This window comes from Notothenia coriiceps, unplaced genomic scaffold, assembly GCF_000735185.1.
Source record: "Notothenia coriiceps isolate Sejong01 unplaced genomic scaffold, NC01 NC01_scaffold00012411, whole genome shotgun sequence".
Classification (NCBI taxonomy): Eukaryota; Metazoa; Chordata; class Actinopteri; order Perciformes; family Nototheniidae; genus Notothenia; species Notothenia coriiceps.
Genome location: NW_011345112.1, coordinates 157,903 through 175,051, shown reverse-complemented (window position 1 = coordinate 175,051; position 17,149 = coordinate 157,903). Strand labels below are relative to the sequence as shown.

The window sequence follows — 17,149 nt, the reverse complement described above, 5'->3', positions numbered from 1 at the left end:
AGACGGACGGCCCAGGTCTTTTGAGAATGGGTCTGACAGCAGCCAGTTTGAGAGAGGGGGGAAGTGATCCAGATCTGAGGGAGGAGTTAATTATGGTGGCGATGAGTTGGGAGATGGCAGGGAGGCTCTCTTTAACACATTTGGAGGGCATTGGGTCAAGTGTGCAGGTGGAGTTAATTCCAGTCATGAAGTCGGACAGTTGCATGGGGGTCACAGGGGAGAAGTGGGACAGGGGCTGTGCGGTGAAGGGGGGAGCCAGGAAGGGAGGTGGGGGGTGCTGATGAGGGTGTCAGATTGCTGTAAATATTGTTGATTTTGGTTTGGAAAAACGAAAGGAAGGAGTTGCACTGTTCGGTGGTGAAGGACGAGGTGGCGTTGTCACAGGGTTTGAGAAGTTTGCTGATGGTGGAGAACAGACGCTTGGGGTCGCTGGAGCCAGACTGAATGAGTTGTGAGTAGTAATTAGACCGGGCTGCTTTGAGTGCGTTACTGTACTGCTGGAGATAGTCTTTGTAGACTGTTAGTGTGGTTTTTTCGTGTTGGCGTTCAAGTTCACGTTTCCTTGATTTCATTTGGCGGAGTTCGGGGTATACCAGGGGGCGGGGTGTATGAAAAATAAATGTTTTGTTTTTGTGGGGTACAGTTCATTGAGACAGAAGGAGAAGGTGCTGTTATAATCCATTATTACATTACATTACATTGCATTTAGCTGACACTTTTATCCAAAGCGACTTACAATAAGTGCATTCGACCAACAAGATACAAACTTGAAGAAAACAGAATCATATAAGTACATCAGGTTTCATATAGCTAAAACATTTCAAGTGCTACTCAACTGGCTTTAGATAAGCCAGTCCTTTATTAGTATATACGTGCTTTGTTAGCAATTCTTTGTTAGTAATTCTATCGCTCGAAGTGGAGTCGAAAGAGATGGGTTTTAAGTCTGCGCCGGAAGATGTGCAAGCTATCTGCTGTCCTGATTTCAATGGGGAGCTCATTCCACCCTTTTGGAGCCATGAAAGCAAATCGTCCACAAGTTCAGATGGGTTTTCAGAAAGTTGGGGGGGGGAGACAGACATCTTGCAGGTAATGGAGGCAGTGATTGCTGAAGGTGAGATGGATTTGAGGTTTCTGTAGGTTATTGTGTGTTTTTGCTTTTGGGCGGGGATGGGGATGTTGATATCCATGATGATGGCCAGGTGATCAGAGATGTGGAGATTGAGGCTGGACAGATGATGGATGGTGGAGACCAGTGGAGCAGACCAAGTCCAGGATGTGACCACGGCTGTGTGTTGGGAAGTTGATGTGTTGAGAGAAGTTGCAGCAATGAAGGGTTTCCTTAAATTCAGAGGCATATTTGCAGGTCAATATGAATGTTAAAATCCCCTAAGAGGAGAACGGATGGGGATATGGCAGAAAGCTGAGTGAGAATGTCAGAGAGGTCGGAGAGAAAGGAGGGGTTTGGCTTCGGGGGATGGTAGATGATGGCTGTGATCAGGGGAGTGGGACCAGAGAGTTTGAAGACCAGGTGTTCAAATGAAAAAACATCGGGGATGGAGATTATTATCGTTTTGATGTCTTTTCTGTTAGCAGCTATGCCACCACCCCGCCCTTGTGTGCGAGGTTTGTCGATGTATGTGAACCCTGGGGTGATTTGATTTATAGAAAAATAGTCCAGGAGTTTTTGCCACGTAGAGACGAGATGGCATTTATAGTTTGGAGGGAAATTTCATGGAGTTAAGAAACCTAGATCTTTATGCCTGCGTGCAATACAGAGAGATATTGACAAATCCTCTTTCTTTATTCAGTCAATGAACTTACCTGCAGGCCTTCACAAAAATAGCTAGCATACTGCAGCTTTCCCTCCTCTCTACTTTAAGGAATATATGTTTGACTGACCTGAGAGCGGACCAGTCCAGAAGTAAGGAGGAAGAAAATAAAGAAAACTCAAAATGTGGGCATTTCTTGAAAACTATTCACAAGTCCGTACATGGCTAGCATCATGCTCTGCAACAGTAAGGCCTGCTGCATTGCCCACAGTAACAACCCAAATCGGTATGAGCAGTCTTATATAGCCCCCCACCATTAGGTGCTACCAAAAAACAGGCCTGTTACTTACAGTCACACCTGTTACACATATAGTGAAACACAAGTCAAACTATATCAAACATGAAATCCACAATACTAAGCACACATTTATGAAGCTATGTATAATTAATACATTTAAAAACAATACAGAAAAAGCTACCAACAACTATATCACCCCCTACTGTAGCTTACTCTGTGAAACTGTTTTTACTTTGCAAAAAGGTCTTCTTTCCACTGGGACCGTTTTAACCGCGGACAATTAGTGTTAGAGCGCTCAGGTAAGATGTAGGCTACCTTATGGCTTACGCTGTATATCACTTAATTTAAGACCCTTACGTTGTTATTCATGAATACTTTGATTAAGCCACCGAAAACGTTCTACAACATAATCCTTTATATATCATATTTATTATTTATTATAGGTTGGGCTATAAGAAATTAACATGAGTTACGTTTGCTTGCTTGCTGATATTATAAAGCCATCAAATAAAAGTTTTTAAACGCCACACTTGCTTGTCTGTTTGTGTTCCAATATGTGTTTGTGCTAAAAATGCTATTATAACTGTAGGCAACACACAACCTAATGGTGCAAACAATGCTTCGCCTTTAGCCTAATGAAACTCTACACAAACATAACACCTAGATCCCCTCCGTTACAATGTTGCAAATGAAGGGTGCTTTAAATACAAATTATATCATATTTGTTACTCAACATTATTTTCATAAGCGTATAAAATATAACGCAGTTGTGTCCCATGTAAATGAATTGCACTGATTATGCCCTCTTTCGATTTTTGTGGACAAATTGCTTTTTTCTTTTCCCACATCAATGTTATAAAATAAAAATAAATACAGAACCAGTGTAATTAGTTGCACCTTTGTTTTTACTATAAGCTACTATACAAACATCTCTAACAAGCTGTATTAGTAGCCTAGTATTTACCCCATGGGATTTTATTTATTTATGAAAGAATCTTTGTTACCTAGAAAAGCACTGAGTCCCATTTAATTATTTTAAGCTGACCTCGTACGTTCAACCTATTTTGGCAGTTGTCTCTCTCTTCCTCCTTCTTTGTTTTTTCTGCATATAATGTGAAATTGCTAGTAAGCTGTCAGGTTATGGTATGTGTTCCACGTTGGATAAACCTAAATGTCCTCTGGTCAATCAATGATGAAGCAGCATTGTAATGAAGCAGCTCAGCTTAACTATAACTCAGCAGGCAAATTCATGCATAGATGTTTTTAAATCACAATTTCCTCGTCTCTTCACTGATGTATATTCATCTTTAACTTTTTGTTTTATTAAGAGGGTCATAATACATAATAATAATAATCAAGTTTGATTGAGTTGCTTATTTATATGTTGCTAGGTTCTTGTAGTTTTCTGCTGCTGTGGAACTTACATTTCTTGTGTGATCAAAACAGTTGAATATCTTAAAAAGGGACAATGGTAATCATGAAGCATTGAAAGATAAATGAATAAAGTAGGTGCAGTGGTGATTTCCCCCCAGTGCTCCAGCTTGTCCCCCAGAAGCATGAATTAAAGGCACTGGAGAAATACAAAAAAAAACAAGATTCTTATAGTTATTCCTGTTTTTTCCAGGTGGGAAAGGAATCTCTGTGTAGAGGACAGTGTCATCCACAACTATGCCAGATTGATAGACAAACTGTAGGCACTGGTACCATACAGATGTTTTCCACAGCAGTGGTACCCTTCCTTGCTTCAGGCTCAGGTTAAAGAGGAACTTTACAATCCCACACAGATTTGAGGAGCCTTGAGCCTCCTTAATATTCCTCCTCAGCTCCCTTAGAACAATCCTCAGCTCCTTTTATTACCTGACTAAAAAAATAATAAACTTTATATTTATATTATCATAGATTTTACCTCCTTGTGTCGATAAACCTGATACAATGGTATATATTTGCTGCATGTATACCTTTTAAAGTTCTTAATAAATAATCTGAGGGGAATTTCTTGTTGTTTGTTTTTAACTTGTGATGTGTCATTTTGTAAAACACTTTGAGCTGCATGTGTTATAAATAAAGCTTTATTATTATTATTATTATTATTATTATTATATCTGTAAAAAAAAACAAAAAAAACATCGCATCACAGTCAGACCAAAAGGCATAAAAGCCTACCAGACAAAACATACAAATAAAAGGTTTTCTATTCGAATCAATAGAACAAACGTTTTCAAATAGACAAAGCTTAGAGTTATATATTAGATGATGGCTAACACGCTGTGTCAAAGAGTTAGATCACAACCAACAGGTATCAGAATCAGAATACCTCTATTAGTCCCAGAGGGGAAATTTGCAGCATTACAGCAGGAAAACAGAAAACAGCTTAGTGTTGCATATCTTAAATGCGTTAAAAAAAGTACTAAGTTATAATATAATAAACAATAAACAATATGCTAAAAAAATATATAAAAACTAAAAAAGTTACATAATTTTCAAAAATACCGATCAAAAACAAATCAAATCTACAAATTAAATCCTGTAGCAGTTCTTAGGATTTAGCGGCCAGGTATAAATTACACAGTTATTAATGGCATATATATATATTGATTTTGCGGCCAGGTATAAATTACAGTTATTAATGGCATATATAGGCTATATATATATATATATTGATTTTGCGGCCAGGTATAAATTACACAGTTATTAATGGCATATATATATTGCACATATAGCACATATTGCACAAAGTTGGTTTGTATTTAGCAGCAAGGGGTGTTATAGTCTAGTATTACATCATTTAAATGAGCAGGTATGGTTTCCCATTCGGAAGAATACGGACCAATCAGAAGCCGTGCTCCACTGTCACTCCGCTGAGGCGGGGCATCACACCAGCCACTCTGCTCGCTCATTGGGCACTGGCCGCTATGCCCATGACTCGCCAGCCAATCAGAGGCGTCGGTCGATCAGACGACGTTTGGTACTGAGAGCCGCATTTTTTCCTTGGTGCAACTGCATCTCGGGACGCTTCGCTTTGATGGGTGAACATCTCTGCAGACTTACACATCAGTTTGTTAGAGTAACAGCAGAAAACCTGAAGCAACATGGACATCCTGAAGTCACTGGGGCACCCGGAAGAGATATTCAACCTATTCAAATTTAAAATGGGGGGATGCAGTACTGTGATGCGAAAGTTGGATTATGTGAGTAAACCCTCTTATTGAACATACTGAGAATAACTTTAATATCTACATAATACTACAGTCATATGAAGACAGTGTGCAGGTTGTATTGCCTACAGGATTTCATTTTCAAACGTGCCTTTCGGATCATAGCCTATAGCACATGATGTTCCTCATTTAACAGCATCACCAAAAACAGGTTGTAGGTAGTGAAACAGAAACCCACAGAGGCATGCTCGGTTAGACTCTGCTAGATGCACTAATGAGATCTCTCACTCTTTGTTGGCTCAGGTGTGCACAGGTTGATATGACCATTGATTTGGGATTTACGTTACATAAGGAGCTTGGAGGGTTCAACAGCAGGGAGAGATGATGTGCGCATGTTTACCGGCTAATCCCAATGTTTTAACACGAATGTGACCCAGAGAGAGAGAGAGAGAGTCTGCAAATACTGTACCATGGTTTTAAGTTAACAGTTAGTTTATCCTGGTTGGGCGTATTATTAAATGACCCAGACAAAAGGTTAACAAAAGCATATCCCTGCAAAGTGAAGTTAACCTAATAATAGGAATACAAAGATAGTGCTGGAAACAAGCGCGTTGACAGTAGCAACACAAGCCCTCACTTTCCTGTAGTACAAATTGTGTCTTTGTTCAGTAAGTAATACTTATTATAGATGCTACTACAGTGCCAAATCCAACCCAGACATCTAGATGTGCATTTAGTTTCCATCAGCCAGATGTATTAGTACCAGCTGTTTGTCCAGTTTTCTGTGATCTGCCAGATTTATGACTTGTAATATGCTAACATTTGCATGCAAAGGTTTACTAACCTCTGACCACCAGCAATTCATTTTGGGTCAATGAGGCTGTTGCAAAAGTTGTGACCCTATAACATTTAGATTATCATTCATTTTAGTTATAGTAATAGTCAGTCATTTCAGCTGTTTATATTTCTTAACCACTGTTAAGTTAACCCTCCAGCTTCACAGAATCTGACAGGTCACAGATTTGACTTCAACACCTGACTCCACTCATACATCCTACTGTACTTCCCACTGTCTGCCACCAGGTGTCCACACCATACACTGCTATCCATGTATTTTTCGCAGCAAACTTGTCGTTATCAGACACAAATAAAACAGTTTATTCTCACCAAGCAAATTTGCCCCAGTAGGATTAACACTTATATCTTTAATATTTTTTTCAATATTGCAAAAATAAATGTGTTTGATTATTAATATTACGTAAGGTAATAGGTAATTGATTTATAATGTATTTCAATGTGAAACATGATACACGAGTCGTTACTTTACTTGTAGAGCATAGTTTGTCAGCGTACCTCTTATAAATAAAGTTGAGAAAAAAATTGTCAACATACGCAGAAGCAACTGCAGTCGAGTGCTATTTTTAATATTATGCGTTTTCCACTCACAAAACCCTCTATGCTTTAATGTAACCGTCTGCTGTGATTCAGAAGGGCTTAAAACAGAAGTGCATGTTGAGTGTTAGCCTTATTTCCTAGCTGTAAACTGCAGCAAGTTGTGAAACACGCAACTGGTGTTGTTGTTGGGTAAAGGTGGGAGGAGCAGTAAAATCATAACAGCAGATCTACAAACGCTCTGCGCAGATCCGCTCCTCTACGCAGCATGCTACGCAGTGGGGAAAACTGCTTGGAAGTCAGTGGCGTTCCTCGCCTCACCCGACCCTCCGCTCACTTGTCCTCTAGGATACATGTTTCAAGCTTCCCCACCAGCCGTAGCGTCGACATGCACAGAGTCGTTTCATAGTTGCAGGGTCGGTCGCGCAGGCTGTCCGTATGGCCGGAGCTTGCTGCAAGTGTACCTTCTCTCTGTCCGTGTTCAAGCGCTCTCTGTCGGTGGCGCCGCGTGGCTGCGGGTCCGCTCCTCGGTCCCTCCTCTCGTGCTGGAGACTGGGGGAGCGGGCCCTGCAGGAGGCCGCCCGACCCTCCAGCGCCCTCAGACCCGCATGTTTTTACCGACACTCGACCTTCTCCTGTCTCTCTTGCCAGGAATCCATGAGTGAGAGTCTGCGGACCTGCTATCTGTATCTGAACCAAACCAGTCGCAGTTTTGCAGCTGTCATTCAAGCGCTGGACGGGGAGTTGAGGTGAGTCATGCATAATATGTTTCTCTGTTGTCTACGTTCATAAAGCATAAAACAACACCATCAGAGCACGGTGCAGAGTCTCTAGATGAGTTTACAGTCATCCGTTCTTATGAAACATCCATGTAGTCTGCTGTATAGAAAACTGTAGTTTCCCCACAGCAGACGCGTATTCATGACGTCCGCTGGCGCATCATAAATACGTCGGATAGTGAAATTGCAGTCGATTCTCAAGGCACCGCAGTCTCTTCTCCTAAATCCTTTTGAATTCTCCTATCCACTATTCCTTAAACCCGTGACCTTTCACACAGAGGTTAAGCAATAGACGATAGGAATAGACGATATAGCTGGCTTTTGGACTATTCCACTGCAGCCTTGGCTCCAGGTGGAGGGGTGTGTCCGCGGGCATGTTTTCTTCGTGAAGGGCTAATGGGCGTTGGCTGGGGTACTTCTATTTTCTGCACTAGTTCTCTGAGTAACACATGTGCATAATGTGCAAAAGACACATTAAAGTGATTAACATCGTCAACACCACTATCAGCAGTTTAAACATAATACTCGGATTGCATCCATTATGTTATGTGGCGCGTCTTTGATATTCTACCAAAAGTACCCACAAATGACGGTATCACCTGTGGGGTTGCAACCGTGTTTGACACAAGACACAGCTCCATGCAGACTGTGTTTGTGTCAGGCACTCAGAATGTATAAGTCATTATTTTTGAAGACATTTTGCACATGATAGCTTATCAATTCAACAGGTATCAGCCTCAACAAACCAAAGTCCACTGCAGGACTTAATGATTTAAGTAATTTCTTGTACCAATACAAACGCACAGTTGGCAATAGTTTGCTGTAATTTACCAAGGAAATAAGGCTACATATCTGTAAGGATGTATTTAGATTCAGTATGACAAAGCACTTTATACAGTACATTCATTTTTTCTGTTGATCTACCTCAACAGATCAACAGAATGATTGATCAGCTTATCTGCTCATGTCTCAATGTCACACTTAATCAAACAAACACAGATGGACATTTAATGAGTAAGTTATTAAACATAAAATACACATCCTAAGTGTGTGGTTGTCCACTTTATATATCCTCGGTCGGAAAGAATCCTCTACATGTAGACTACCCTGACCTGTGACGACCTCTTTGACACGCCTGCTATTTTTGTCTTTTGATTCAAGGATATGCATCTTTTCAGTCAGCATGTGAAAAGACACTAAAAGCCTTCTCCTATCTTTCTGATCCAGGCATGCAGTTTGTATTTTCTACCTGGTGCTGCGAGCGCTGGACACGGTGGAGGACGACATGACGATTCCTATGGACAAGAAGGTCCCCATGCTGAATGATTTCCACACCTTCCTGTACCAGGATGAGTGGCGCTTCACCGAGAGCCAGGAGAAAGACCGACAGGTTCTGGCAGATTTCCCCACGGTCAGTAGCTCGGCATGGTTTTACTTGGAACGGCCTCAAGAGTGTCATTTACTGATGTAGTTCCTTTTATAAATGTCTAGGCTGGTATTCGATAGAAAAATCTGAAATGAAATCTTTGTCACTTGTATCTGTTACTACAATCTTTATATATACTTGCATTCCAGATATCAGTGGAGTTCAGAAACCTCGCTAAGGAATACCGAGACGTCATCTCAGATATCTGCCACCGTATGGGAGTAGGAATGGCTGAGTTCCTGGATAAGAAAGTGGGATCCATGAAGGAGTGGGACCTGGTAAATATCAACCTTATCTTAAAATAACAGCAAAAATGTTAGATAAATGACAGGAGTAGAACAATGACTTGTACTAAATGGCAAAAGTGCATATCCTTACAACACAAACAGATATCTAACACAGTTTATAATACCCTGCACTTTCCGTAACATAAGATATGAAAAGATATATGCTATTTTATTTTTCTATATGAAATATTGACTTGTAGCTCTGCAGCTTCATTCTGTCTTACCGATGTGTTATGTTAAAAATATGTTAGTCATTATGGTAACTTGATTTTGATGCAGTCTTACAATACACCACGTAAAACCTTCTATAAAACCAACTATTTGTCTATGACTTTGACAATATTGAATAAATGTTTTAAAATCTTTGGATGTTAGAATAACTGTGTTTGCTTAATCATAAACCAGAATACATATCATGCTTGGACAATGAAATCTGATCCCATGTGGTCTTCTGTTATCCTCAGTATTGCCATTACGTGGCGGGGCTGGTTGGTATTGGCCTGTCTCAGCTGTTCTCTGCGTCCCAGCTGGAGGACCCCGAGGTGGGGCGTGACACCGAGATGGCTAACTCCATGGGCCTGTTTCTCCAGAAGACGAACATCATCCGAGATTATCTAGAGGACATTCAGGTGGGACGTGCCTTCTGGCCTCAAGAGGTAAGAACCTGTCCTCTGTCCTGGTTTGAGTGTTTGTTTGCCTGATCACCACATTTTTGCAATTCGATAGTAACAGAAATGCAGAATATACAGATTTTAAAAACAAAAACCAACATTTTTAAGTCAGCTAGTGTCTCAAACACGTTTTATGTATATTGTGTCTCTTACTAAATATAAAAACTGACATGATTCCTTTTGACTGCTTGATGAGGTTTACTGAATATTGATTTAAAAAAAAAAAAACAGTACCATATGTGATGTGTTAATATCTCGTGTCCCCGTGCAGGCTTGGAGTCAGTTTGCAGGTCGTCTGGAGGACTTTGCTCAGCCTGAGAAGCTGGACTCGGCTCTCTCCTGTCTCAACTTTCTGGTCACTGACGCTCTGCGACACGTCCCCGATGTTATCGCCTACCTGTCCCGCCTGCAAAACCAGAGCGTCTTCAACTTCTGCGCCATTCCACAGGTACACACTGACTTATGTCTTATTACTGTGGCTGTGAGGTAGGTTATGGGTTCGATCCCTGCTCCTGCAAACAACATTTCGATGAATCCTTGGGCAAGATACTTAACCCAAAGTTGTTTCCTATAGAAGTGGTTGAATGTTAGCTTGCCTGAGGTGATTGCACTTAGCATGTCAAAGTTTGGATTCGTGAATAGTGACTTTGAGAAGTCGCAAAGAATGGTTAAATGCTTATGAAAATGCTATATAAATACTGTCCATTTTACATTTACTACCTTTCAGTGTACTTCCTTTTCCATGACTAAGACGAGATAAAACAGCATCGCATCATTAAATGCTAACTGCTACTTGACCAACATGCAATATTGTTGATGAGAAAAAAGGAGGCAACAATATTGTATAAATGTCATTATTTCTTTAAGTCCTTTCCTTCAACTACATGTTTATTCTCTCCTGATCAGGTGATGGCAATAGCTACTCTGTCGACTTGCTACAACAACCCCATGTTGTTCAAGGGAGTGGTGAAGATCAGGAAGGGGCAGGCGGTCACGCTCATGATGGAGGCCACCAACATGAGAGCCGTGCAGACCATCATGGCCCAGTACAACCAGGAGGTGGGTGTGTCGTCGTGTTGGCTTTCACCATATTGGTGCCCTTTTAAAAAAATCATTTAAGTCTTTATTTGTTATCTTTTCAAGCAGCAATTTAACAACCACATGACTCATAAATGTCGATACATATTACTCAACCAGAAAAGAGAGGGAAAACAAAACCAAACAACACAAATAACCCCAAAAAGACTAAACACAAATATTTTACGAATGCACTTTCATACATCATACAGCTCCAGCCATGATAATATTTAGCTTCTGCTTTTCTCCCAAGATTTTAATTAAGTAAAAAAATGTTTACCCCGCTTAAATTTCCATTTCGTTCTGTTCTTTCTACTTCTTTCGTTTTTACAGGAAACACAGTTTCAGTCAAACGTTAAACCCAGTCAGTTAGTTCTGGTGTTCTGCAAAACAAGTCTTGCTGCAATAATAAAACTTCTCAGTTTTAATGCAAACTGTGCTTTGGTGACACCCTGTGGTAAAAGTTTAAAAGTGTTTTCTCACACAGACATAACGTACCCACACTGAGTGCAATTTTGTATGGATATTATTTTATTATTTCTTCTTATGTTTTGTAAGTAATATGTATTGTTTTATTTTGTATGTCTTTCTACTCTAGTGTATGTTTTTCTTAATCCAACTTCCCATCTAAAGTATTTCACATGATTGTACTGAGTGACACTTAACATCCCATTCTCCCTCTCTGCAGATTCTACAGAAGGTCTCCCACACGGACCCGACCCGGGACAAGACCCTGCGCATCCTGGCTCTAATACGGGAGAAGTCGGCCGTGTCACAGAGCAACCTGCCCTCCAGGACCGCCCACCTGTCGCCCATGTACTTGTCTGCTGCCATGCTGCTGGCCGCTCTCAGCTGGCAGTACCTCAGCACCACCGCAGCACAGGCACAGGGCACCGGGGACATGAAGGGACAGTGAACCCATTGATCCTAACCTCACCGGGGCCCACAGACTCAGAAAGCCCCTTTTTGCCCACTCTGGATGTCCAGTTCCTTTCTATCTGGAATCTGAAACACTGCCCTCCTACAGCCTTCAGAGGAACATGGACATATTTAAACTATGGAGGGTTTCTGGTAGCAGGCCGGTCTCTTTAGGTTGTTTGACAGTGATTTATAGTGGTCCATCCTGCATCTGGATACATTAATTACACAACATGTTGTGTGGTCATATTCACCAGCATAAATCACACATTAAAACAATTCAGGGTGTTTTCTTGTTTGTTTATGTTGATTCTGTTCTTTTTTTGTTTCATTTGTAACATTTTGACCCCTGGAATAAAGTTATTCAGCATATTTAACATTTAAAGACAGAAGGTAGTAATTTTTCCCATTAATTGGTAAATGCAAATGACATGACACTGCTTTTTTCAAGGATCTAAGAGAAGGCAGTCACTAATTCCATTAGGTTTTTGTTTGATTCTGTGTCAACTCTTATATTTTTCAGGTCAAATTTAAAGCAAGTTTAATATCCATCTCACTATGTTTCTTCAGGAGAAACACTCAAAGTAAATATAAGTTACAATCATGCACTTTACAGTTAATCTGTTGCATCTGCATCCTCCAACACTATAACTTTATTTCACCACTTATACGTCTTTGTGTTACATTTCTATGGCTTTAGAAATAGGAGGAAAAAGAAGCTATTCCTATGTAGTTTTGACATGAACTTTTTAAATGAATGAGGAAGAACAAATGTAATTTCTGATACATTTCATATCTGAAAAAAAACCATATCGTGACTGCTAGCTAAAGTGTCCTTAACGCAGCTTTGGTGAGTAGAAAGGCTTGCACAGAGCTACCTTGTACAGAACCAAAGGAGAGCTACAAACATTTCTATGTAATGTGACATTTTGATTTGTACATATATGAGACAAATAAAGAAGTTAAATAATCTAATCAGCCTGAATTGTTATTGTGCAAACAACACGAAGTGGGTGAATATTTTAATAGAGCCTAGACTCTACAATTGTACAGAATTGTTCAAAGGTAAATATGAGTCAACAATAATGTTAAGTCATAAATGTTCTCTGTATTGTTGCCAGGTCATCATTTTAAGATCACCTGTCAAGCTTTGGAAAGACTTTTATTTCAGTCACATGTTTACTGACAATGCATTTATCACAGAGACATGTGATTGAATGACTTACTGCTGGTAAAAAGTGAAAGTACTTCAGTTCAGTTTCAGAAGGGATTTGCAGGAGGACGTTGATGATCAAAAACAACTGCAGGTAAATGTTCAAGACCTACAGTATATTTGAGAGATCGTCTTTCTTGTGTTATATTGTGTTAAATTGTTCTCTTTAAAGCTGCTAGACTTTCATACCATCTTCACTTTTGAGTGAATGTTGAATCAGCTTATATTATATGTAGCTTATATTTTTTCTCTGATATTGGTATGTAGATTCACTTGCTTCTGTGACTCCATTTCCATCCTTGTAATTTCTTTTTTAATTGATCAAAAACAACAATTTGGTTTCAAATGTCAGCACTGCAATATGTGGCAATTCATTAATGCTTCTGAAAAGAACAGAGATAGATGCTAATAATAATAATATAAAAACATTATGTGCAACTATCTTGCATTCTGTAGTTGCGCTGGACTTGTACAGGTACCGCTTCGTCATCTTCAAATTCTTCTACTCAATATTTGTTGAGTTGTTGAATTCATATTTTGAGAAGAAACAACATGAGGTTCCAGGGGTATTACAGGAAAATCCTGATCTAAGTGAAACTGTCTTTCCTTGTGATGTTCATGTTCAAGTACAATACAACATTTTTCCTTCTAGGAGATTTTTCAGACTGTCATCTGGTTTGAAGGATGCATCCTCTTGCTCTCCTTTGTGTCGTTGTGACGGTCTCTGTCACCTTGGCACGACCTCAACGCCCTCATGCCTCCTCAGAGATGGTGGACCTTATTAACAAAGCCAACACCACCTGGACAGTAAGTCAATTCGGGTTATTTTTTCTGATAACTGTCTTTTCAGCACAAAAAAACCTGCTGTCCAAGATTGCTGTGATTTCTTTAATCTCTCATTTAACTTAATCTCTTTATGTCCAGGCTGGGCAGAACTTCTACAACATTGACATCAGCTATGTGAAGGGACTGTGTGGGACAATACTGAACGGACCCAGGCTGCCAGAGGTGTAAGTTTAATGAGTGTGAGAGGGCACAGATTTATGTGTGCGTGCAGTCTCTCACATGCTGAAACAGGTGACAGTCAGCAGGTTCATCTTATCTGCAGAGATCAGTGATTGTCCTCTCTTCTTCAGGGTTCACAATACTGAAGGCATAAGGCTTCCCGACAGCTTCGACCCGCGCCAGCAGTGGCCTAACTGTCCCACAATCAAACAGATCAGGGACCAGGGATCCTGCGGGTCCTGCTGGGTAAGACAGGCCAACAAAAGGACACAACAGTGTACTAGACAGGTCAAGCTGTAATGCTGCAGGTTAAAGGGAATTAAAAGACAATTAAAGTGCATTTAAGAGCCAACTAGCATATTCTTAAACCAGTAATCAAATGTTCTTTCCCCACAGGCCTTCGGGGCAGTTGAAGCGATATCCGACAGGTTGTGTATCCACAGCAGTGGTCAGGTTTCTTTGGAGATCTCCGCTGAAGATCTGCTCTCCTGCTGTGATGAATGTGGCATGGGGTGAGTATATGAGTAGCAAAACGAATTAATTCCAGGTCTTTTTAGAGGATATTAAACAACAACACTCATGGAGTTTTTATCCTCCTTTGGATGCAGCTGTTTCGGTGGTTATCCAGCTGCTGCGTGGATGTTCTGGGTGAAAAAAGGGCTTGTGACAGGAGGCCTGTATAACTCCAACGTTGGTAAGCTGTGAACTGAAATGGATATTAAGTATTATTAGAAAATATGCCACAGCATTAGTTCTGATTTGTCTTACGTTTTGAAATCTACTATGAAAAAACGTTTAGCAAGCATCTAATGGAACAACTTTGAAATGTTTTGATCACATGACAAATCACACTTTGATTATTGTGGCAAATTCATGACAAATCTTTTGAAAATTATTTGAAAAATCAAATACTCAATTATTTATGGGCCCATGGGATAATTGTTCCCAAAATATGGTGAATATACTCATGTGCCCTGACTAAGTAATTAAGACCAGTTTGACGGATTTTGAACTTTACATCCCGGAGAACAAATGAGAAATAAAAAAAATTCAGCTGCAAATGGGTTTAAAGAAAATCATAATTAAATTGACGGTGTGTTTGACAGGCTGCCGACCCTACAGCATCCCTGCCTGTGAGCATCATGTGAACGGGACCCGTCCTCCGTGTCAGGGAGAACAGGAGACTCCCAAGTGTGTGGAGCTGTGCGCTGATGGATACTCTCCATCCTATCAGAAGGACAAAAACTTTGGTACAGACCCCCAAACAATCAACTTTCCCACTCCCAGTAGCTTCTCTTTCTACATGATTTTGTTAACTGTGTCTCCCGCTTCAGGTAAGCACGCATACAGCGTCCCGTCCAAACAGGAGCAGATCATGACCGAGCTGTACAAGAACGGGCCTGTGGAGGCAGCTTTCTCTGTGTATGCAGATTTTCTGCTGTACAAGACTGGTGAGTGAGACTGATTTGACTTTTCCGCTACGTTAGCTACAACAAACTGCATGCACACAAACCTCACCTCTACACACAGCAGCAAACAAGCAGGACAAGTAACCTCAGTATTTATATTTAAAGCAGTTTGACTAAATCTCAGAATGAAAATCAACTTTAAACCTGGTTTATTTTGCGTATTTCATATTTAGTCAGACACATAACTGTCATGCAATCTCTTTTTGCTTTTTGAGTTCCATATTATAATCATACTATAGGATTTCCCTACCTTTTTGTCTCATGACCCCTTAAAACGAATCATTATGTGACCACTCATCATCATTTAAGGCCATAATGTGGACATGTGTGGTGAGAAATCGAAATAAAGAATGTTTTTTCCTTCTCAGATTGTTATATTTGAAGTATTTGCACATTATGTGTTGAGAACAAATATTCAGTATTTCACAAAAAAACAAAACAGATTAGTGTATGTAACTGTCCTACAACATATAAACGTGATTAAGAGCATAGTTTATTCTCTATAAAATCTGTAGTATATGTTAAAAAGTAGAAAGACAATCACTACTGTCTTATAACTGCTGTGTTATTGCAATGAATGTTCCTCTACTGTAGGTGTGTACCAGCATGTGACAGGAGAGATGCTCGGCGGTCATGCCATTAAGATCCTCGGCTGGGGGGAGGAGAATGGGATACCCTATTGGCTCGCTGCAAACTCCTGGAACAGTGACTGGGGAGATAAAGGTACCACAGGACCAGGGTTTAAGGACGTCTTGTTTCTTGGTCACACAGTCTTTCATTGTCATATAATCATGCAATGTTGAGAGTGAATGGTGTTAAACATGTTGTTATGTCTTCTTGTTTCAGGTTTCTTCAAGATCAAGCGTGGAAATGATGAGTGTGGCATTGAGTCAGAGGTGGTTGCAGGAATCCCACTCAACTAGATGTTATGTGCTGGTTGTAAAGACAATTATCAAATTAAGTCATTCAAGAAAGATTAAAATAAAGACCTTGTTTTGTGAGAGACTGGTGTATTGCATTTAAAGCCAAATATTTAGATATTTATGTGATCAAATAAAAATAAATATATAAATAATAACTGTTGTGCTTGCTTTGTTATTGTCATGAATAAATGATTATGATTATCTCCAAGTTTTTTTCTCTACGAACTATACAGTACTTTTTCAGCAATTAAGCAGTTAAGAGTATGCATGACATATTGAGATGTTATTATTTGTTATGGCCTTTGTTTCAGCATAGCCACTGTGGACTGAAACATAGAGGATTAAAGGATTTTTTTCCTGCCATGGGTATAAAGAGTCGGAGGCCTGCAGCATAGAAAATAATTCTTACTCTTACGTACTTACAAAATAATTAACTTAGTTTATACCACCAGTGTGATAATGGTGATTTAAGATTAAGAACAATAAGTAGCCTCATTAAAAAGGAAAAACGGGGAAATGCTCATCAGCAACGGCCCCTGACCTACAGAATTGTATACGTACTGAGTGTCAGATAGCCAAACATATCGATACCTATGAACATTATCTTTAAAAAAGAAATTGTCAGTCAAACTGCTACAAAGTAGCAGCTACACAACCTTTTATGATAAGGATTGTTTTTTGACTTTTTAACATTCTACGGACGTAGACAGACAGGAAGTAATAACAAGTAAAACAAGGGCACATGTGTTAAATGAACCTTATCATTT

At 39.9% G+C, this 17,149-nt stretch overlaps 2 protein-coding genes across 3 annotated transcripts; both read left to right on the top strand.

Annotated features, from left to right (window-relative positions):
- The first annotated feature begins 5,061 nt into the window (after positions 1-5,061).
- On the top strand, positions 5,062-12,747 carry fdft1 (farnesyl-diphosphate farnesyltransferase 1). 2 transcript variants are annotated; one of them, XM_010773332.1, is made up of 8 exons: positions 5,062-5,255; positions 7,266-7,363; positions 8,621-8,804; positions 8,969-9,097; positions 9,571-9,762; positions 10,049-10,225; positions 10,684-10,836; positions 11,543-12,747. In XM_010773332.1, exons 1-8 carry the CDS (start codon positions 5,157-5,159, stop codon positions 11,768-11,770), a joined length of 1,260 nt encoding a protein of 419 aa, XP_010771634.1. In that variant the 5' UTR covers positions 5,062-5,156; the 3' UTR covers positions 11,771-12,747. The 2 variants fall into 2 exon arrangements, with proteins under 2 accessions (XP_010771634.1, XP_010771633.1); XM_010773331.1 differs by lacking the exon at positions 5,062-5,255 and having other exon boundaries at positions 6,519-7,363.
- Positions 12,748-13,647: 900 nt separating this feature from the next.
- LOC104947341 (cathepsin B-like) lies at positions 13,648-16,452 on the top strand. The gene is made up of 9 exons (XM_010773330.1): positions 13,648-13,792; positions 13,910-13,995; positions 14,122-14,236; positions 14,387-14,502; positions 14,599-14,684; positions 15,097-15,240; positions 15,325-15,441; positions 16,054-16,182; positions 16,306-16,452. Exons 1-9 carry the CDS (start codon positions 13,670-13,672, stop codon positions 16,380-16,382), a joined length of 993 nt encoding a protein of 330 aa, XP_010771632.1. The 5' UTR covers positions 13,648-13,669; the 3' UTR covers positions 16,383-16,452.
- Positions 16,453-17,149: the final 697 nt, after the last annotated feature.